The 21,413-nt window shown below is 52.2% G+C and overlaps 1 protein-coding gene across 3 annotated transcripts; it reads right to left on the bottom strand.

Annotated features, from left to right (window-relative positions):
• Positions 1-195: 195 nt before the first annotated feature.
• On the bottom strand, positions 196-20,221 carry CDIP1 (cell death inducing p53 target 1). 3 transcript variants are annotated; one of them, XM_057372397.1, is made up of 6 exons: positions 20,161-20,221; positions 3,436-3,534; positions 2,822-2,920; positions 2,277-2,423; positions 1,723-1,987; positions 196-1,475 (listed from the first exon to the last, which is right to left on the bottom strand). In XM_057372397.1, the coding sequence occupies exons 3-6, from the start codon at positions 2,904-2,906 to the stop codon at positions 1,364-1,366; spliced, it is 609 nt and encodes a 202-aa protein (XP_057228380.1). In that variant the 5' UTR covers positions 2,907-2,920; positions 3,436-3,534; positions 20,161-20,221; the 3' UTR covers positions 196-1,363. The 3 variants fall into 3 exon arrangements, with proteins under 3 accessions (XP_057228380.1, XP_057228379.1, XP_057228381.1); XM_057372396.1 differs by lacking the exon at positions 20,161-20,221 and adding an exon at positions 19,728-19,973; XM_057372398.1 differs by lacking the exon at positions 20,161-20,221 and adding an exon at positions 7,846-8,131.
• Between the last annotated feature and the right edge of the window lie 1,192 nt (positions 20,222-21,413).

The raw sequence follows: 21,413 nt of genomic DNA, 5'->3' as shown, positions 1-21,413 counted from the left end.
AGCCAGGTGCTATCAGGGCCATGGCAACCCCATGCTTAGAGGTTCGTGGTAGAGTAGGGAAGCTGCTACTCTTCCTCCTGTGCTTGGTACTGCTAAACCCCCAACCTGCCAGTCTCCTCATCCTCAGCTCTCCTGCAGGCAGATCTGCTGTAAATTTTGAGCAGGGAAAAAGAAAAGATGTACACAAATTCAGGGTCTATTRTTTATTTACATAAAAACACTGACTAGTGCCACAGTTCCACCCCTGAGCAAACAGCACCTGCCTGTGCAGGCCAGGCTGTGTTTGCAGACCTGTGTACTAAGAGACCTCCCCACATCGCTCTGGGAGCTGCAGGGGCCAGGGGAGGGAGGAGCAGCCCCGAGAGGCTCAACTTGGCTCCCAGGTCCTCTTGCCCCTCCTGTGAGAGTGCTGCTGGCAGCTCCTGTTGCTGCCTGCTTGTCCCTTCCTTCTGTCCCACATGAGTGGGCTAAAAATACCCCCTACACCCACAAGCAAGGAGGACCTCACAGCCCCCACTGGGCCCAGGATGTGGCTCTGCAGCTGCAGCCTGGTAACAAACTCCTCTACTCTAYGGGCCAGGCAGGCAGGACATGCCAGGTGCAGTTTTGGCTCTCAGGTTGCCAGGGGGCAAGGGCTGCCAGGAGCTGTCCCTGCCCCCAGAGCCACGGCGGGGCTAGGAGGAGGCGCATGCAGCTGGAGCAGCCACTGGGCAGGACGGAGGTACTGATAAGGGTGCAGTGCTGCTGCCGGGCCCCTCTGTGCACTCAAAGGCAGCTCTGCCTCTCCTCRGAAAGGGGCTTTGCCACGGGGCTGGAGGATGCCATCAACCACACTGAAACCTGGTGTGTGGCACTACCCTCTGTCTCCTTGCCACTGAGCCCCTTCCTGAAAGTGCCACAARGGCTGTGCTGCATCCTCTGAGGGCACCATGGGCTGCTCGAGTCCACTCCTGTGCTCCCAACCCAGCATAWCCCTGCAGCCAGGCACCCCCTGCACTATGGGACTGGGGTGGGCACCTCCAGCAGCTGCTGCTCTTCCCAGGGCTGCTCCAGGTGAGGGGGGCCTCGCTCGCACSCCAGAGCATACTGGGGTGCAGAGTGATGCTCCCCACTCCTGTGCATTGCAGGGCAGCCCCCACACAGCGTCTGCGGCCTGGGCCCACCTCCCCTGTGCACCAGTGTCACCAATCCAACTATTCCCAGTGAGGAGCAGAGCTGGGGGCAGGTGGTAGCAGCTCTGCGTGGGAGGGAGCCGGGGATAACACATACACACCACCGGCGGGGGAAGCGAGGAGTGATGCACAGCGGAGACAGACGGCAGCGGGACAGGGCCGGTGGCATTCCAGTGGCTCCCRGGGTGCTGTTAGCACATGCGCTTGTACGTGTAGATGTAGGCCTTGCAGTTGGGACACGTGTGTGTCACGTCCTTGAAGTCATCGAACAGGCAGGGGATCAGGCAGCAGCAGAGATCACACCTGGAGCACAGAGAGAGCCAGAGATGCTGAGCTGGGGCAGCCCCTGGGCATGGGGTTCACTCGGTCATGGGCAAGAGATGTGARTAATTTAGGGGCTATCACCCCTGGAGCCCCTCTGCTGCTCCAGTGCCACCTCTGTGCCAAGGTCCCCACCCTGCCCAACACCTCAGCCCATGCCACCAGCACTGGGGCTACCAGGACCRGGCTGAGCACCCACCAAGGCCCCARCTMTGCTTGYAGCACCTACCCCACAAAGCAGCAGAAGAAGCCCAGAAGGAAACTCATGAGCCCAATCTCATAGGAGATCTTGGTGGTGATGGCTTGCTGGCAGTGGGGACACACAGTCTGCACGGGGGCACCCTGGAAGATCTCTCCCTGCAGCACTGTGACTGTGGTGGCAGCTCCAGGTGGGACGAGCACTGTGGCCGTGTGGCCACCGGGAGAGGGGTAGGAGCCTGGGGCAGGGTAGTAGCCCATGGGAGGGTGAGGGCCTGGGGGTGGGTAGTATCCGCCTGTGAATGAGATACATGCACAAGTAAGCATCTTTGTACATGTTAGGAGAGGCCAGATCCTCATTGGAGAGGCCCCCAACACTGCTGCAACACCACCCCCTTTGAATACAAACTTGGAGCCAACCCTGCTACAGGCACTGTGCCCCCCACCCCATCCTGAGGAGCCTCGCTGCAAGCCCCAAATGGCAGCCCCAACCCCTCTTGTGTCCCCCCCACTCCCCAGGGCACAAGGAAACGTGCTGCTGCCCATCCCTACCTCCTGTGTCCCCCAGCCCCTCACAGGACTCACCTGGTGGCACGTAGGGCCCAGAGCCATCCGTGGGCATGTGGGGGGGCACGAACCCCGGCTGCGAGGGCGGCTCATATGGGGGGGGTCCAAACTCAGGAGGGGGGATGGGAACCCCCTGCGGCTGTCCCACAACTGGGGTGACACCCTCTGAAAGGAAACACAGAGTCAGTGGCCAGGGAGGCAGCAGAGCTGAGGGGAAGATGTTGGCCTGGCTGCACGGCCAAGGGGATCAACCCCAACGTGGAAGGGAGAGGTGGGGAGCACCCCCTTAAGCCCCATCCTCTAGGCYACAAGAAGCCCAAATTCACCCCGCAGCAGGGAGCAGTGCCAGGCTTTGAGCTGGGAGTGCTTCTGGCTCTTTTCAGTTCTCTGGGACCCCTCCTGCCTCCCCCAAGGGTGACATGGGGACAGACATGACTGGGCATTACACCATCCTCCCCAGTGAGGAGAGGCCACAGCCAGGACCCTCCCAGGGAACCCACACTTGCTTCGCTTCTGTCTGTTTGGCAATGTCACCCCTGAGCAGCGGGGACATCCCCAGGTACCTGGTGCAGTGGGCGGGCCATGCTTCTCTTCTATCAGTGGTGCTGAGGGGCCCCCCGGGTACGGTGGGGGTGGGTCGTTGGACATGGCTCCAGGCAGCCCTGCAGGGACAAAAACCTTTAGGTGACACCAACCTCCCACTGACACCTGCTTGGAGCTGTGCAGTGCRTGRGGAGGGAGGTGACAGGTAACAGAGRAGGCTGGGGYTGGTGGCACCACKGCTCCRGCCTCAGCACCCACCCCRGGCAGAACCAGGGGTGCAKCCCCAARGCTGGACAGGCTGTGACCAGGCAGCAAGTCCAAGGTGTAACATCTTCCTGCCAGCTCCACCTGCACAGCAGCTCATCAAGGCAGCTTGGGGCCGGAATGTGCTGTGCTGAGAGCCTCAGCTGCAGTGCTGAGGTACCAAATAAGGGGAAGGGCTGCCCACACTGCCCCCAGCCCCCAGCTCCACCCTCAGTGACACACAATGCCCAGAGGATGACAGCATTCCCGCCCTGAGCCTGAAGAGCAAACTCTGAGGTGCAAACCCACAGGGCATCTCTACATAAATCCAGTGAGTTAAGGTAACACCACCTAACAGCAGGAGCTGTATTTCATGTGGGCTACAATTTACCTGTCCTCTTCCTAACAGCAAGGGCTCAGAGGCCTTGACAGCTGAGAGAAGCAGCTCCTCTGAGCAGCGTAGTTTGGAAGGAGACTTCTCCCACTGGATCTGTGTAAAAGGAGACAGCAAGGGAGTTACAGAGATTGAGAGGAGTCACAGCTGCAGCACTGCCCTGGCTGCCACACCAAACCCCTTCTCTCCCCTGGGCAGGAGCCTCCCCACGTGTCCCYTCAATGGCCAGCACGAGGCTCCATGTCCTTGGCATGTGGCAAAGCCTCACTGACATGCTATGAGATCCAAGGAAGTGGAACAACATCAAGGAACTCGATTTATCTGTTTCCATTGGCTCAATTATAGCTGGTAGGATGTGACTAAATTGGGAAATACAAGTGAGAGGCTGCTCACTTGGAGCTTGGGACAGCTGCCATCCAGCATGGGACCGGGTGACATTGCTGTCAAAGCCCAGGGAGSAGTGCTGGGAGCTCCATCCTTCACCCCAATGGGCCAGGAGCAAATGTGACCCTCCTTRTCCCGTTTGCTGGCACCAGTGCCACGTGCTGGGCAGCCCGCCCAGAGCAGCCAACCTCCCCAGCACAGCAGAGCCTGCACGGGCACCAGGCCAGGCAGMCGGTGCTGCCCCAGCCCTGCATTGCAGGTGTGCCCACAGAGGGGCCTGTGGGGCTCAGCCACCTCCACCTGCAGCTGCCGGGTCAAGCAGAGCCAAGGACTTGGCAAGCAAGGCAGGAAGACCCATCCCTCCCTCACCTGCTTGGCTTTGCTTTGTTCCACTCCTTTTTTCCTAGTTCAAGCTCCCTGCCACYGAGCAAGGTAGAAGGAAATCTAATCAGTCCCTGGAGGAGCAGCAGCACCTGTTGCTGCTCATGGAGGAGCACACYGATCCCCCCAGGAGCTGAGCAGATTCCTGACAGGCACAGGGTCTCCTCCAGGATGTCCATATTTCCTGACAAGTATTTCTCCCCCAAGGTCTGAAGTGGTGTTGCAGCCACATAGCTTCAAAGAGTAARACCAGGGCAGCTGGGGGTCATCTTCCTCCTGCTTCTCACACCAATTTCTTCCTAAGAGCCCAGGGAAGCAGAGTTGCCAYGGCACAGAGCATTTCCAGGCATACTGCAGAGCCTGCCTTTTCCTTCAGTGACCTACAAAGCTACAAACTGGGCCGTGCTCCTTTTAGCTCAGTGGGGATGTGAAGAAAAATAGGATTTTTTCTTCTCAAAGTAGCCAGCCACCCCACCGTGTGCAACCAGGAGCCTCAGACCTTCCTATCCTGATGCCTGCAGGAGTCCTGGATGAGCCCAGCCCAACCAGAGCACCCCTGAGTCCTTACCTGGGACAYCAGCCTGCCGGGGAGCTTTCCTTGCCCTCACAGGCCACTGAGCCCATGGGGCTTTTCTAACGTAATACATCTCCCATTCCCGCTCAGATGCTGCTTTCCCATAATGTAACACCTTTCAACACTCCCCAGCCTCCCCCCATCAAAGCAGCTGCAAGAAAACACAGGAGAGGAGGAGACCCACCCACGTCCCTCACCAACACCCATCAGATGAAGCAACAGCCCCGGGGTGAAGCAGCCATTAACGCTGCCACCCTGCCCAGCAGGGAATGGCAGCCACGAGGGTGACAGCCCGTGGGGCACACAGCCACACGTGCACTGSGATGAAGGAAACTGTGGGATGCAGGGCTGTTCTGCTTGTACTTGGCAGGCTCAGTTGCTCCTATTGCAATATTCTGCTTATTAAGAGAGATCTGTAAAGAGCAAGATGTTGGCTATGTGCCCTTCCCAGGAGGAAAATAAAGCCTGTTGCTTTTAAGCCTCTTAGGAGCTGTTTCTCCTGTGCTTTCTTTCATCTTAATGAGGGTCTGGCCCATTCCCGACGGAGAGCTCTGTGGGAAACCAGARAGCAGTCAGCTTCCCCTCGGCGCTGGGCAAGAGCTCCCCAGAGCATCCCTCACCACCCTGGCACYGAGAGCCCTGCAGTRTTCCAAGATTACCAGGCTTAAGTTCAAGATCTGATGGAATCACCAATGTCTTGTGCAGGTTCTTTGGAACAAGGACACACTGYAATATATCCTAAGACTCCAAAGGARCTGATTATCAGAAGAAGGATGGAGAGAGGAGATGCTATTTCCAGCTAAAAGSACAGATTAGCTCTTCTCAGCTGGAAGAACAGCTTTTACTGGTTTCCTCTTCAAACTTTACTACAGAGGATAAATCCACTCAGAATCATCACAAACACTGTTTCTGTTAAACAAAGACAAAAGACCCTCATGCCCCAAGGGGATGGATATTTGCTAAAGAAAATGAAAGGATTTTCATTAACCTGCTGGGGCACAGCAGTGAGACAAACACAGCTCCATTGCAGCCCCAAAGCAGAGAGGGCTTGGCCCACCTGTGGCCACAATCCGTGTGTCCTCCCTGGCTCTGTGCACCCGCATCTCATTCCAGAAAGCTTTTGGGTGAGAAGAACAAAYCCATGGCAACAGATTTCTAGATCCCCTATGCAGATAAGAGGTGTAACCCCCAGCCCCAAGAGGTCTATCTGAGGCTTCTTGCAAAGCAAGCACAGCCAAAGTGCCGTGGGGCAGCACACAGCCATGCCTGTGGAAACACAAGGCTTTCTAATCCACCTCCTTCCTGTGCTCAGCAACTCCAGATCCAATTAATGAGGGATTGTAGAATCCTAGAATGGCTTGGGTTGGAAAARACCTCARAGCCCATCTCATTCCACCCTCTGCCRTGGGCAGGGACACCTTCCATCAGACCAGGTTGCTCCAAGCCCTGTCCAGCCTGGCCTYGGACACTTCCAGGGRTCCAGGGGCAGCCACAGCTTCTCTGGGCACCCTGTGCCAGGGCCTCAYGTCCCTYACAGGGARGAGTTTCTTCCCAATTTCCAATCTAACCCTGCCCTCTGGYAGGGTGAAGCCATTCCCCCTTGTCCTGTCACTCCAGGCCGTTGTCCAAAGATCATCCATCAATACCCTAAAGCTCCTGGTTCCYATTACAGACACATCCTAAATTGATACAAAGCAGCAGTGATGAGAGGATCAGATGTGTCAGGGTCCAGTGTCCCATGCTGGTTTTTTCCCCTCTACATCACTGCAGAAAGCGGCTGAGATTCAAACATGGCAAGAGGAAAGGTCTGCACATAGCTCTCCAAACAGCTATGGTGGGAACCACTTGTMAAAAATAACTGGTGTGCAGTGGGACCAGGGAACATTGTGTCACCAGAACAGGTCCTAGCAACACAAAATAGGYAATGCCACAAAGAGAGCAGTCACAGATCATCCCTGCACTGCTGGGAGACACAAAGATTTGGTCTATCAATGCCATTCTTCCCTGGCAGCAGCTGCTTGTGCTTCAGGCTGCTTCCTCCCGGAWGAAATCTCCATGGGTGAGACAAACCTGGCAAGGGCAGAGCAGATGCTGGCAGGTCCAACTCACGTGTGAGCCGTGGTGGTGCAGCGCTGGCACCGGCAGCTCTGAGTCAGCCTCACAACCCCACTGAGATCCATCCCAGGGGCAGACACAGCCTGTGCTGTCCTTGCTCCTCCTGCCCTTATAACTGAGATCCATAGCAATTCAGCTTTGTTTTCCCTGTAGCAGCAGTRGCTCCAGCCACTGAGACAGGAAGCAGCATTTGTTCATAGTCAACCACGTTCGGTGACGTTGACACTTCAAAAGCTGCTGCTGCACATTTTTGGAGCTCTTCCTCCACAGTAAAACCCAACTTCCGATACTGAATGAAAAAAAAACCACACTAAAATTCAACAAATAAATAAGAGAAAATACACAGAGCACTTTCAGCTTCACTGCACATCAAAGAGATGCAGATTTTGGCTTCCAGGCTTTTGGAAATACAGCTTTAAAAGCCAAGAGTTCTGAAGACGCTTGGCCCTCACTGAGCCCAGCACCCTTCCTTTAGAAACAGAAACATCATTGTGGCCAACACTATCCCAGTGTTCTTGACCCCAAGAAAGATACCTGTGTGCCACAGGCTATGTGCTCCAGAAACTGGCAAATACTGAGACTAAGGAAGGGTATGAGCACAAAAGGCAGATCAGATGCTGGCAAAATGTCATTTGAGCCAGAGTCTGTTACTCTTCCAAAGGAGCTTTAGGAGGGAGAACCAAGCAGGGTGGGATGAGGGGTGCAGAGCCATACCCTGACCATGGCAATCCCAACCCCCACTGCCCTCCTCCATAACAGCATTTCAGAGTGRCACCTCCAAACCTAGCCTGGAGCTGCGTGTTCCCTGTGCTACACCTGTGCCCAGAACCCACAGGGATGTTGCCCTCACCCTGTGCCCGGAGCTCACAGGCTTTGCCCTCTCGGTGCGCACACCCGCTCGCAGGGATGTGGCTCAGCTCCCACCACGCGCAATCCCACCGGAGAGCTCTTACCTCCAAAGGAAAGGCAGCAAAAATCCCTGCTGAGCAAGCAGTACCAGTGGCTGTTTCTGCCTGGTTTTTATGCAGAACAACAAAAAGATGTTTTCCCTGCAAACGAGCCAAAGCTCCCCCTCAGCTTTGCCTCTTCCCATGCGCGCTTGCTGCCTCCAGCCTGCACACCACCTCCTCGGAACCAGGAGGGGAGGAATAARCAGCACAGAGTGCTTCAGCCTCCTTCAGAATGAGGATGTCCTAGCAATCCTTGACCATGTACCCACTCCTTTACCCGCTGTTAACCTTGGCAGCACCTCCTCAACTCCTCACCCTGGTCCTGGACAAGGCAGCAAGAGGGCGCATGCCTGCAGTGCTCCACAAGGCTCCGATGGAAACAGAAACCCAAGTGAGGGACTGAAGGAAGGGTCTGTTCTTTTTCTGGGTGACTCAGATGTGTTTTCCCTAGTCCAAATCACTGCCAGGGAGYGCAAACCCACCGTGCAGGAACAGTCAGGCTGCTCTCAGAACAGCAGATTTCTCCCACACTTCTGCACTAAGATTTCAGCTGCAGCAAACTGCTTCTTCCAGGAGGGTCAGACTGCTCCTTCAGTGCGGGCACAGAGAGCTCAGCTGGCAAGGCAGGCCAGCAGCTCTCCCTTAAAACACAGGAATGCTGGAGAAGAAGGTTTTTCACCATTCAATCCAGGTATGTCAGACAGCCAAAGCTGCCTGCTCTGCTCTCCAGTGTGTGAATCTCTGGAGAAGCATCCCCACTGCAGTAATTTACCTGGGGACCTTGGACATATTGTTTGACCTTCTATGTGCCACCATCACCCAGCAGACAAATCACCTCAGAGCAGGATCCTCGATGGGAGCCAGGTGCGGTATCCAAAACAAGATTTCTCAGAGCATTAAATCCAAAGCACAATCAGATAATCTCCAYGGTGCAGCCCCAGCTCAGCTGTTCTTGGCCAGAGATTCAAATTACCGCTCCCAGCAGCATCTCTGCACGGATATCAGGAAAACCAGACACAAAATCCTCCCTGCTTAAGACAAGGAGGGTTTATCTGCAACACCCACAAAGGGTTACGTGCAGGAGGAGCATTTGCAGGACCTGCTGCTGCCTCTGGGATTCTCTCCAGTGCTATTCGCCTCCRGATAGGCTGAGCAAGCACTCTTGGCTCTTCACACTGGGGCTGCAGAAACAGCCTTGCCAGGACCTGGTTAACCTGAACATTTAAAGAAAAACTATCCAAAATGAACAGAACAAACTAAGATAGCTCTTTCTCTCTGCTCTTGGCTCTGAAGTTGTGGCACACGGTTGTGGGAAGCATCATGTGCTGACAGAGCTCACAGTGACATCCAGGAGCCAGGAAGGGCTGAAGAGGTAGGAGAGACCATGGCCCCACACTTCAAGAATGGACCCCAGCCCTTGTGTCAGTGCACTGGGGAAGGCTCAGGTGTACACAGAGAACTCCACACAACCAGGACAGCTAAATTTGGCCCCCAAAAGCAAGTTTGCTGAACACAGARCAAGCAGGAAGCACATTGCAGCCAGGCAGCTCCACAGGCTGCTACTGGACCTGGAGAACCCACTCTSCCATTCAGGAGATGCTCACTGTTCAGGCCCTTCCAGCTGGTGTCCTGGCTGCATGGGAGAAGACAGGCTGCAAAACACCAGGTGTTCTCATGAGTGTGACTAAAAAAAACCATTAAAGATAAACCTGAGTTCCTCTGCATCCTACCAGTCTGCTCCAGAGTGATGAGAAAAGGAGGGTGCTGCAAGCCAAATCCCTGGGGAACCAGAGAGCTTTTCCATGAGACTTTCAGTGGAGTTCACAAAGAATCCAAGCTAATGCTTGATAACATCCATGGGAAAGCATGCAGTGATATCAGCAGCTGTTGCCTCCGGTCCTCTCTATCTACTTAATTTTCCCCCTGAGAGGATACATCCTGCATTACATCATCCCTTTGATATCTGTTAATAATGCTGATAACACAACCTGCCAGAATCTTGAGATTCAACTAAACCCAACATCTACTCCAACACTGTGCTTTAACATAGCATCAAACACGACTGTGCCACAAGAATAGCTGTTCATTTAATCAAGCAAACAAAAATACCCCAGCTCAAGGAGCTTAACAGCAAGCAGAAGCCTCAGGAGGTCGGGGAGAAGCTCCACAGCTCCTAAGGATAGTCACAGATCCGAGCTCACCTCTGACGGCAGTCCAGAACAGAGGCTTAAGGATGAGTCAGGAAGGGATCAAAGGCAGAACTGTCAGTCTCCTCCACTCTCAGCACTCAGGGTTTTGGAGATGGGGCAGCCTGGAGTTTCTGCATAGAGTACCCCAGATCATTCCCAGTCACCAAGCCCAGCCACAGCAGAGCATTGAGTTCTGCTCTTCAGTTACCTACACAAAAAGCATCTCCTGCTGTCGGCATCTGGTGCCTCCCATCTGGGGGACAGCAGCACAGGGAAGGTGAATACACAATGAGTACCCACTATACCCCTCAGCAAAACTCAGGATTTTATAGATTCCCTTTCCAACATTAAACTAAAAGTATTTTATTTCTTTATGCACTCATTCTTTCATTTCTCCCTCCTTCTAYAGAATTTTTCGAGAGAAAGTCAAATAACATAGCTACATTGCTGAAYCAAACTGAGTAGATGTGTGACATCCATTAAATGGCACAGTGAGCTCCAAGGGAGGAGAAAATTAGAGTCAGAGATGATCAGCACTTTTGCATTTCAGTTTCAGAATTAATCAGTGCCTGAGAGCATATTCAGAATTCCCTTGCAGATTTTTCAACACAATGAAATAATTTTGAATACATTGGTGGTGATTCCAGATCCATTTTCAAGTGCTGTACAAAACATATGTCATGGTACTGATGTTTCCTTACTGAGGAGAGCACCAGCTCACTGTGGGACCGACTCCAGCCTCCAACATTAGCATTTCCCATGCTCACAGATCCCCCCCCTTGGCGCCAGAGAAGCTGCTGACATTCACATTTAACAGGTACAGTGTCACCTTGGCTTTTTTTCAGGACTAGTGTGAAGTGCTCAATGTCACTCAATTTTATGTAAGGCCAAGGCTCACTCTTTGCAAAGGTGTGTGGTTTAGGGTTCAACAGGATCATGTGTGCAAGGTCTGAGATGTCTCTGAGTCCCACTGCCAACAAGGAGGACCCACACGCATCCAAAGATGTGCACTAGAAGGACTTTTTCCATGCTGAGGCCATTTGTGCTGCCACATTCACTTTCTTGCTCCCACACAACTTCCCAGTTCCGGACTGGGACATCTCCTGGAGCAGCCCTGGGCCACCAGTGTGAGGCTGGATTGTCCATGGCATTTTGACAGGAGGRGGGTACCCTGCAGTGCCCTGCTCCCAGGCCCAACTCATTCGGGCTGCTCAAGGACAGATGACGATGTCCCAGAGGGGAAAGCCCTTGGATTAATCAACAACCACTGAGTGTGCCCAGTGCTGAGCACCACTGAGTCACACACAGCACCTGCCATTCCCAATTCCTCCTACAGTTCCCACCAGATTTGCCCAGTCCACACTGATTTCCCGGTCTAGTAAAGTCATTTTCACTCCAYGGTATTCCATGGCTGTGGTTTCAGTTTGCAGCCCCACCAGTTCCYGATAACTCCTTCCTAACACCTTCCCCAGATCTCCCACAGAAAATCTAGGACAGAGCTGGACTCCAAGCAGCCCTAACACACAGAACACACCTCAGGTTTTGGAAGAGCCTAGAGCATGGACCTTTCTCTGTCACAGCAACACCTCACTGCTTTGCTGCTGCACGAAAAGCATCKCTGGTCAGAGGGTTTGGAATAGTCCCGAGGATGGGTCACTGCTCCCACAGCAGAGGATGGGGAAGATTCAAGCCCATAATAGCAGGATACCCTGAGGGCAGGTAAATAGCTCAGCTGCTCAAATCCTYGCCTGAGCCTGAGGAAGACAGAGCAGCTGCCACAGTTACCACACTAAACAAGCTGGGAACTATTTTCTCTCACATCAGAATAGCCCAGCAGGCAGCTCCAAACTGAGCTCCCACCATGCTAAACCATCCTGAATCATAGCAAGGAGAGTCTGAAAGGCTAAATTAACACCCCCTGTGGCAGCCATGAACTCTGGGGGAAACCTCCTTTCCCAAAATACAAATATGCTCCAGATGACGTCTCTGWGGAAGACCTGCAACAAGCCCAGGGAAAGAGCTGACATTTAACAGCAGTGGAAATGGTCTCTAGTCCCAGCTTGCTCAAAGACTACATGAACATTTTGGAGGAGCTGAGAGGTCCCAGCAGCGCAGGTGGGAAGGACAAGCTGAGGTTCCAGCACAGGCTCAGCCTCCTGCAAGCACTTCCTGATGCRGCACAAAGCACAATAAAGGCATTAAGTTAATTAGGAGACAAACCAAAGACGCCTCCAAGAAAAGGGCAGTGCAAACACACCAGCAGCAGCTTTTTATCCAGTGCTCAGCTAAAAACACAAGCCCAGAGGAGCTGGCAGCAGCCAAAATGCCATCCCTACTGGACTCCTCCACTCCATGTTCCAGCTTTTATCCTCCCCTTCTGCCATGATCTGGGTGACCAGGAGCCCCGAGGATCTCAAAAGCATCCCAGGTTAGAGTCACTGCAGCAGGGGTACAGCATTGGCTCTAGTCCATRAGTTTCTCCCAAAATGGAGCTGCCGTGAATCGCAGGGGTTCCTTTCCCTCCTTTAAAAGGGTGGCCTGCTTCTCATTTGGAGAAATAATCAATAAAATCTAACAGGCTGCTTTTCATTCATCCCCAGCCAGAAATCTAATCTCCTGTTAACAGCACAGCCCCGAACACATCATTTATCTGCTGCAGATACCAGCACACGCGGATTTTACAGCTGCAGAGAGCGGGGCTGCCTGCATCACAACAACTAATTTATTCTCAGAAARGCTAATTTAATCTGGCAGTGAATGTTCTCAAAGCCTACTCACACAGGGCAGCTTTTCTCTTGGTTGGCTTAACAACAATACAGCATATCCAAAAACGTGGAGGGATGCTAAGGAAGAACACTGCCCCTGTGTTTTGAGCCCTCTAGTTTGAGAAATTTCTACTGGTAACTACAGGCTTTGAGAAAACATAAGAKTACCTCTGGGTTTTTAAAAAGCCAACTGTATTTTCAAAGCAAAATATACAACAGTTTAGGCTACTTACCCCTCACATACAACTGTGTCTTGAAAGAGCTGGGCTCTTAATAAAACTAAAACCCAGCAAAGATTGTTTAATGTTAGATACCAAATTCACTTCCAACTGCACATCAAGAGCAGCAGCCAGCACACCTGGCCTGGGGAGTGCACCCTGCCACAGAAGGTGACTTTCCCCAGCCGACACTACAGAGGAATGACCTTCAGAACAAATCCAAAAGCTTTTTGTTTTAAAGTGTTCCAGAGACGAGCATCCTTTAGCTTTTCAGCCTCTGCCATCTGCGGGGGTCAATAAATAAGCCATTAGAAAGCTTTTTTTCATTGTTTTTAAATTCTAGGTGATATTTCCTCCTTACTTGTGACAGTACMCACAGAGGCAGCTGTGTACCCACAGGCAGGCTGAGCCACCCGATCCTGCATGGACATGGTGCTGGTCTTCACCTGATCAGCCCCTTGCCCAGTAGATCATGGGAGGGCCAAGCACAGCTCCTTGGAGGCAGAGGGGCTAAAACAAGGTGGATTTAAGCTTTATAACAGACAGAGCTGTAGCAGTCTAACCCTCCRTGCTTAGGATTGTCACCACCACCCTGCTGGGAAAGAAAAGCTGCTGCTGTGGAAGCCTGGATCATGTCTGAGAGGGCTCCTTTGCTACAAGGGCAACATGCCCCAGATGACATCCACCAATTTAGGACGATTCAGTAACGTGGGAACAAGGCAGAAATCAGAGGGAAGCGGAGCATTTATGCAGGCCACAGAAGAAATAAAGAAAACAACACAACACTTCCCTTGTTCCTATCTGTCAGGAATTGCTGTCCCAAGAATAGCCTATTCAGAAACCAGGAAATTCAGAGAGCAGCAGGGAAGGGCTGAGTCATGGCCATTTGGAAAAAAAAGAAACAACCCACAACAAACCAACCCAAAAGGGAAGGAGAGAAAACATGGGACAGCAGCTGTTCTGGGTCTTGCAGATATGAACAAGTAAATCCAGAACATATTAGTCAATCTTTATTTTCAAAAGCTCTGCAAACACATGGTACTGCCAYAAAAAGCAGTTGACCCTCCTTCTGCTCCTGGGAAGCAAACTGCTGTACTGGGAAAAGCTGCTGGTGTTTCCCGGCAGCAGCTCCTGGCCACAACACCCCCTCAGCCATGCACGGCTGCCAGGACACAAACTGCTCCCAGTTTGTGCCGATTTTCGTTCCTTTGCAGCATTAGCATCCAAATACCCCAAAGATTTCCAGGCTGGACAAGTGCTTTCCCTTTGGAAAAGCACATTGATCTCAGGGATGCTATTAGCAGAGGGTGAGGAACTGTTTCACTTCCCCACACTGGAAGGGCATGAGGTAAAACACGACTTGGAAGGGATTCCCACAACTCTGTGAACAGACGAGCCAAAGCCAAGTGTTCCCATCTCACATCCAGCCTCAGCACTGCCTGTCTGGCCCCCAGCAAGGCCAGGCTGCAGCCAGGTTTTGCTCAAGTCTTCCCACRTGACAGTCTTTGTTCTGTGACCTAAATGAAATCAATTGTACAGTAATTCTCCCCAGGACAGTAATCTTGTTCACTCACCCATCATCTGAAAGATTACACCTGCTCTCCAGCTGTGGGGTTCTGGGAGGAAGCACAAGCAATTTCTGAGCAATGAGGGGCTTATTTTTAATGCAGTTCCTCGATGATCCCTCACAAATCAGGGAAGGGGGGTTCACCTTTACCATCAAATAAATGTGCTTGAAAAACCCCCTTCAATTCATTTTCTCTTGCCCTGTGAGGTACTGTCAGATTAAAGTTGCAAAGGTAGGAAGTGGGAAGATCCTCAGAGCTGGTGCCTGCTGCCCCCAGACTATGGCAGATCACCTGTGCTCAGGTGTAACTGCTCCAGGTGTAACTGCTCACCTCTTCWCAGCTCTGGGAACGGCTGGGAAAACCACAAACCCTTCATATGTAGACCCAACCTTGACACTAACTCCCAAAATGACAGCTCAAGGAAACTGTCCCAAAGCAAAAGGCTGTCATGGTTCAAATTGTGAGTAAAATTCATTTTCTCTGCAATGCAAGGAGCAAATAAAGATGAAGTATAGCTACAGCATGGGTTGTGCATGCATCACAGTAAGATGTAATGGATGGAATTTAGGACTTTGAGGCAGAATGCAGGATGGAACAATGTGTAAGCTTAAAGCAAGAATACTTCCAAAAATATCTTCCAAAACTGTTAATAGACAGCCAGGCTGTTAGGGCAAGGTAAGGAAGATTTTCTTTCTAAATGCAAGGCTGGGTATCCAAGAATGTTCAGGAACATATACAAGAAGGAAAGTTCAGGGCAGTGGGACCCCCATCTCAGCACAAATGCTWTATCCTAAAATCTATAGGAGAACTGGGTAATACTCCTTTTTCTGTATATAAAGGAGGCAAGTGGTAGATTACTAACGCATRGTTACCTTACTAATCACAGTAAGTAACCACGAAATAAATTACTTAATTTGCACAGAAAGCCCCAGCTCAGCTCTTCATTCTCTGATGATCTCAGGTTCAATCGTGCCAAGTGGTACAAAGTCAAACATRCACTGCCAGAAGCTGCTCTGCACAGTTCCTAAGATGTTAATCACCTTTTGGGSCTATTTCTTTTATTTCTTTACTCTAAATGCAGGCCTGCTAAGAGAGCCCAGATTAAAGACAGCTGCACTGAAGTGCCTCACGTGGAGATGTTCAGCAATGATGCATTTTGCTCCTGCCTCCATCCTCTATCCAGATCAATGACCAGCATAGGGCTGTTCTCAAATAGCCCTTTCTCGACACCACAAATGCACAAATTTGAGACTGCAGCCGTGAGGCTGCTCMGAATGAATGGGCCCTAAGCAAAACTGTAACAGCAGTCAAGAGTCTCCCTGAGCRTTTCACGCTGAAAATAAAAACTGCTCCCCCTGCAACAGAGACTTTATTYTGGTGAGAAAATGGATCGTGGTTTCCTATGGCAGCTGCTCCAATTGCATTCCCTTTGATCTGAGGAGGAGACAGGTCCTGTGCAGAGCATGCAAAGATCTGACATTGCTTATGGAAGTGGCACTGCTTCTCTCCAGCTGTGAGATGGATACCCAGGACTGTTTGGGAACAGCAGAAAAACAGCAAGGTGAACATCACATCCCAAGGCAGAAGTTGCTCATCATGTGTTTTCTGAAGGAAAAAGGGTACACAGACCTCTGTGTTTGCACACTTGTGGGCTCAGGTGTGTTGCTCTGAAACCTTCASRAGGGTTGAYTGGCTCTAGGCTGRAGTCCTCTGCCTGCATAAGAGCTGCAAAATCAGGTCCTGGAAGCATACCCAACCAAAAACCTSCAGCTGAAGTTCCCACTACAAACYATCACTCTTCCTATATYGACTAGAAGAGTAGTGCACAAACASTATTAAAATATTTCCCTTTAGGACATCAGTGACTGCTGCTAAGAGCTACCAGGGACAGCAGCATCTATTTGCTGTTTCTCAACTCTCCTGTTCACCCTGTGTTCAGCAACTTTGCTCATATCACTATGGCAGGACACCTCTGARAAGCTGGCACACCTGTCTAGAAGCTCAAAGATATATTCAGTCCTGCTCCMTTTGTTATTATTTTAATCTCCATATTATGCAAATGCTGTTTACTTCCTCTCTGGCTCACCTGGCAGCCACCAATCTTTCCTGGAAAGGTACAGGAAAGTTATAGGGAAACTGTCACATGGTACATTCAGCACATGTACTGAGSCCTGGTAACAGTGCCAGAAGTGAAACACCAGCCCCACTGCAGACCCTAAAAAACCCACTAGTTAAAAAAACTCACTTCTTTCGATCCAGGATATTCTCTCCTGATTAATGCAATCAGAAGAAATCAAATATAGGGCTTTACAATGTACCACAAACAGACAAAGAACACTGAATTTCATACTTCTCTTTACTCACAAGCAAAAAACAAGTCTTGGATCAGAGCAGATACTAAGAAGTTTGTGTATCTCCTTCCAAAACCACTTATCCTCATACTGGCAAATCAACTACATCCTTTAAACACATGCATTTATCTGCTCAATTCACATCTGAAGGGGAGAAAGAGATATTCTTTTACATAATGAAATTACTTTCATTCCTTCTTTGGTTGTGTTAGTAAGACTGGCAATGGCAACGCTTTGCAGGTGACAACACCGTAACAAGGACCCAAACCCCCCAAAATGTAAGAGCTGTGGACAGGCTCTAGTCTGGCCCCCGGTTGAACATCCCTCAGCTACAGGAGCACCACAGCCATGCTCCCAGAGCATGTTTACCACCTATGGCTCATCCAGAAGGAAAGCAGTGCCCACAGTGTGGCTTCCCAGGCACAGAAAGAGCTGGTTAGGAAGGGAACTTCAAAAATAAGGTCATAAACCAACAGCAGGTGCTGAGGGAGACTTCTCCCTCCCTTCACAATTRCAGCTGAGACAGAGCAGAGCAGAAACACAAGGAACTGAATTTCAGAACTGAATTTGAGGTGCAATATCTGTAAGGGAACACAAGAAGCTCAGCATGGTCTTTCATCCTATTAGGAAGGGCTCAGGTTCTGAAATCAGAGAAGCTCGCTCACTGTTACCTGTCCCTGTCACACCTGTGGCAGGATGTTTGGAACTCAGTTGGAACACACACATCTCCATTCCCAGCACCAACCTGAGTCAGTCTGATGCCTTAGGATTTTTMGTTTCTCTATTTYCATGCATCTGTATTCTTGTACTTCCCTAGTACAGCACTAAAACTACCGTTCTTTCATCTTTAGACAAAACAATCCCTCTCTGAGCCTGAATCCAAGGACACCTCACTGCCCGAGAGCCCCAAAATATGTAAACAACAGTGAGTTGGGGGGAGCAAGTTTGGGGTGGTTGACATCATCACCTGTAAAGATCATTGGAGAATTAAGACCCAATATGTTAATAAGGCAGAACTTATAAAAGGTGAAGATCTCGTGACCCAGTGTCCATTTCGGGTGTAGCCTCAGGAGGAGGCTTTTGTCTGCCCTAATGTACCAGYAGGCCTGTTAGGCCTGGATTAAAGTTGTGTATTCTCATTCTCTTAAGTTTGTCTGGCCTCTCTTTCAGATCAGCCTGATTGATAAGGCCTCAAGTCCTGAGCAGACACAGCCACCACAGCCCCACCACCCCTATAAGAGCAGCTGGGCAGGACTGACCACATTTGCTCCACTTGGCATCGCTTGGGGACATCTGGGGACACTGCGCCATCCCCCTGCCCTTGTTACAGCCATGAAGTCACCACCTGCCCACCTCCAAGCAGGAATTAGCTCCTCACGTAACATCTAAGAAGGACAGAGCAGGTCCATCGCTAAAYGCTTCCGGGGATTTCCCAGGGCACATGGCTGTCACCACAACACTGAGACAGAGAAGCCTTTGGGAGAAGGGAGTTTTCAKCCTGTGCTTTCCACACGAGTTTGTTTAGTTCCTAAACATGAATGAATGACATACTATGGTTATGTACCATGCTATGCATTACTCACTGTAGTTTTCCCTGCTGCCTACTCCGGTCACACTCTGAAACCAGCAGGGCCCCTGCCGAAACTAAAGCCCTGTTTTAAGAACATTGGGTGAAGGGAACAAACAGGAAGCTCTTGTGCATATTCCCAAAGAGTTTCTCAGAGAGTTCTACATACAGCCCAAACCCACTAAAACTATAATTTCAAACGTTTCTACTTACAATCATTGTGCCTAATCTCATCTCTACCACCTGATATTCTAGGCTCAGCCTGAAATGTGACAACTACCAGTCCCCTCCCCAGTTCTCACTGGTGCAAGAAGACCACCTCAGAGCAGCTTTTCCTCAGGCCAAGAGGCACAAACTTCCAGTGACCTGGAGAAGTTTAACCTTGAGCATGGCTCACATGAAGGATCCAGAGGACACTRGTATGGCAGTGTCCATCCCAGCCTGCCTGTTCCCACTCCTCTGCACAGCCCCGGAGCTCTCCCCAGGATCCCAACCTCATTCCTCCATTCAGCAGCAACCATAACCGCCTGTGTTTTGCCTAAAGCAACTGAACACTGCCTTGCARCTGCTGCCCTTTGCCTCTCCAGTCCCCTTGGGAGGCAGAACCCAGATCTCACTATTTAAATGGTTAAAAAAAACCTTCCAGCTTCCCACTAACATTTATTCCTTGGCGTTGCTGTGCCATGCTATGCACTAACTGAAGGAGATCCCCTCATCTCACTGCTAATGTCCTAATGGGCAATCATACCCACCATCATCATTTCTCTTGCCGTTTGTTGAAACATCTCAGCTTCTTTCAGCTCCTCTAAAATGGGCTCATAATCCCTAATCACTAGATGAACTCGCCTCTCCCGAGTAGGGATGACTGGAATCACACACGTTCTTTCCTAGGCCTTCCCTGCTCTCCCTGGATCTGTCCGGATCTCATTTGCTCCTCTCTCAGCTGTGCCTTCCCCGCAGCCCCCGCCTGCTCATGACCTCGCCCGGGCAGCAGCGCTCGCCTTACACCGGGAAGTCTTTTCCCAAGTACACGACCTCGCTTTCCACCAGATTAAATTTCATSCCAGCCCTCCCGTCCCAAGCCTTCCCGGCACTGCTGAAGGCACAGAGCTGAGGCTTTGTAAGATTTCAGCAGTACCCTGCGACACTCTGTCAGCGCTGAAGGCCCATGCGAGGCCGGGGCTGTGTCCCGCTCCTCTCCCGGCCCACGTCCCCATCCAGCTGTACCTCTTCTCCCCGGCTCCGCAGAGAACGCTCCAGCCGCGGCCGAGCACCGAGCCCTTCCTTCGGCCTGCTCCGTCCTCACAGAGTTAAYCGGGATTGATTTCCTCCCCTTTTCTTCCCAGCAGCGTGTGGTGCTGGTCTTCTGCCTGTGTCCCCGCCTGCGCTCAGTATTCCCCCGGTGCTGAGTGTCCTCCCGTACTCGGTGTCCCCCCTTCGCTCCTCAGTGTCCCCCCGTGCCTGGTGTCACCCCCGGGACTCGGTGTCAGCCCCGGAGCTCGGTGTCACCCCCGGAGCTCGGTGCCTCCTGTCCGCAGCCGGTCCCGCAGCCGGGAGGCGCCGCGGCCTGTCCGGGGCTGAGGGGGCCCGGACCGCCTTCCCGCCGGCCCCCGAGCTCCGCCGGCCCCACGCCCGACCCCCGCCGCCCCCCAGCACCTACCGGCTCCCGGCTCCGGCGGCGGCTCCGGCACCTGCCGGCGGCGGGCGGGGCGGCCGGGCTGGGCGGGCGGTGCCACGGCGGGGCGGGCCTGGGCCGCAATGGGCCAGGGGGGAACGCGCCGGGATGGGCCTGTAACCCCGCCGGGCCCGAATCTGCTCCCGGTGACCCGGGCAGCTCTGCAGAGTCACGGAATGAGRGAATCACAGCACGGTTTGGGCTGGAAGGGATCTTAAAGATCATCCAGTTCCACTYCCTGSCATGGGCAGGGGCACCTTCCACCAGACCAGGTTGCTCCAAGCYCCGTCCAACCTGGCCTCGGACACTGCCAGGGATCCAGGGGCAGCCACAGYTTCTCTGGRSACCCTGTGCCAGGGCATAAGCACTCTCACTTGAAAGAGTTTTTTCCACATATCTAACTTTAATTTCCCCTCTTGCAGTTCGAAGCCTTGTTCTGTCACTCCATGCTCTTGCCCAAAGTCCCTCTCCAGCTCTTTTGGACTCCTTCAGGCACTGAAGGAAGGGGCTCTGAGGTCTCCCTGGAGCTGTCTCTTCCCTGTCCTGCACGTGGTGCCTTCCCTACCAGGTGTCCCAGCTCATGSCCCACATGATACCGTGCTCTGGCCAATGTTCTGCCGCACACAGTGTCATGGCCCATGCCATGGATCCTGCTGCTCCAGGACCAGAGCACCTGTGGAACAGTGGTGGCACCTTTCTGGCTCCAGTGGTCTCGGCTGCACTGCAGGGACTAATTAAAAGAGCAATATTCTAACACAGCCACAGGTGATTTGAGTCACTCCTCACTCACCCCTTGTCCTCCAGGGATACTTGCTCTGAGATTTATGTGTGTTGGRTCCCATCCTGCCCTGGAAGCTCTGCCTGGAGTCACTCTGGGCTGGAGCACACAGCTCCCACTTCCCAGACAGGAACAGCCGCGTGCCTTACAAGGCTCCTCTTTTCCCTGTGAGTGTCCAAGTTGCAGGTGACAGCAGTGCTGCCCCTCAGGCAGGCTGTCCCCCCTCAAGGCAGGATCTTGTGGGAGACATTGCCACAGCACCAAGTTYAAGCTTAGATTCTGAGTGGGAAACGCTGTAGATAACATCAGAAATTCCTGCCTCACTCACATGTTCCGAACAAGAATGTGTTGTGGAGGCCTTGTGCTCTCCCATTTTCTCCACAGGGAGCATGGGGCTGGCCTGCAGCAATCCCAGCATTTCTTTGTCTCCTGTGAGCCCTGGTAGCCCCAGGCCAGTCCC

The sequence above is a fragment of the Malurus melanocephalus genome, unplaced genomic scaffold, assembly GCF_030028575.1.
Source record: "Malurus melanocephalus ecotype Western Australia unplaced genomic scaffold, MMel_1.1 scaffold_170, whole genome shotgun sequence".
NCBI lineage: Eukaryota > Metazoa > Chordata > Aves > Passeriformes > Maluridae > Malurus > Malurus melanocephalus.
Note: the sequence above shows the minus strand (reverse complement) of the source record. Positions and strands in the feature narration are given on the sequence as shown.

Coding starts and splice junctions, on each gene's coding strand:
- CDIP1 (XM_057372397.1), bottom strand. CDS start 2,906: ATGTCCAACGACCCACCCCCACCGTACCCGGGGGGCCCCTCAGCACCA. Junction 2,424..2,821: donor TGGCCCGCCCACTGCACCAG/GTACCTGGGGAT, acceptor GTTTCCTTTCAG/AGGGTGTCACCCCAGTTGTG. Junction 1,988..2,276: donor TGGGCCCTACGTGCCACCAG/GTGAGTCCTGTG, acceptor TCTCATTCACAG/GCGGATACTACCCACCCCCA.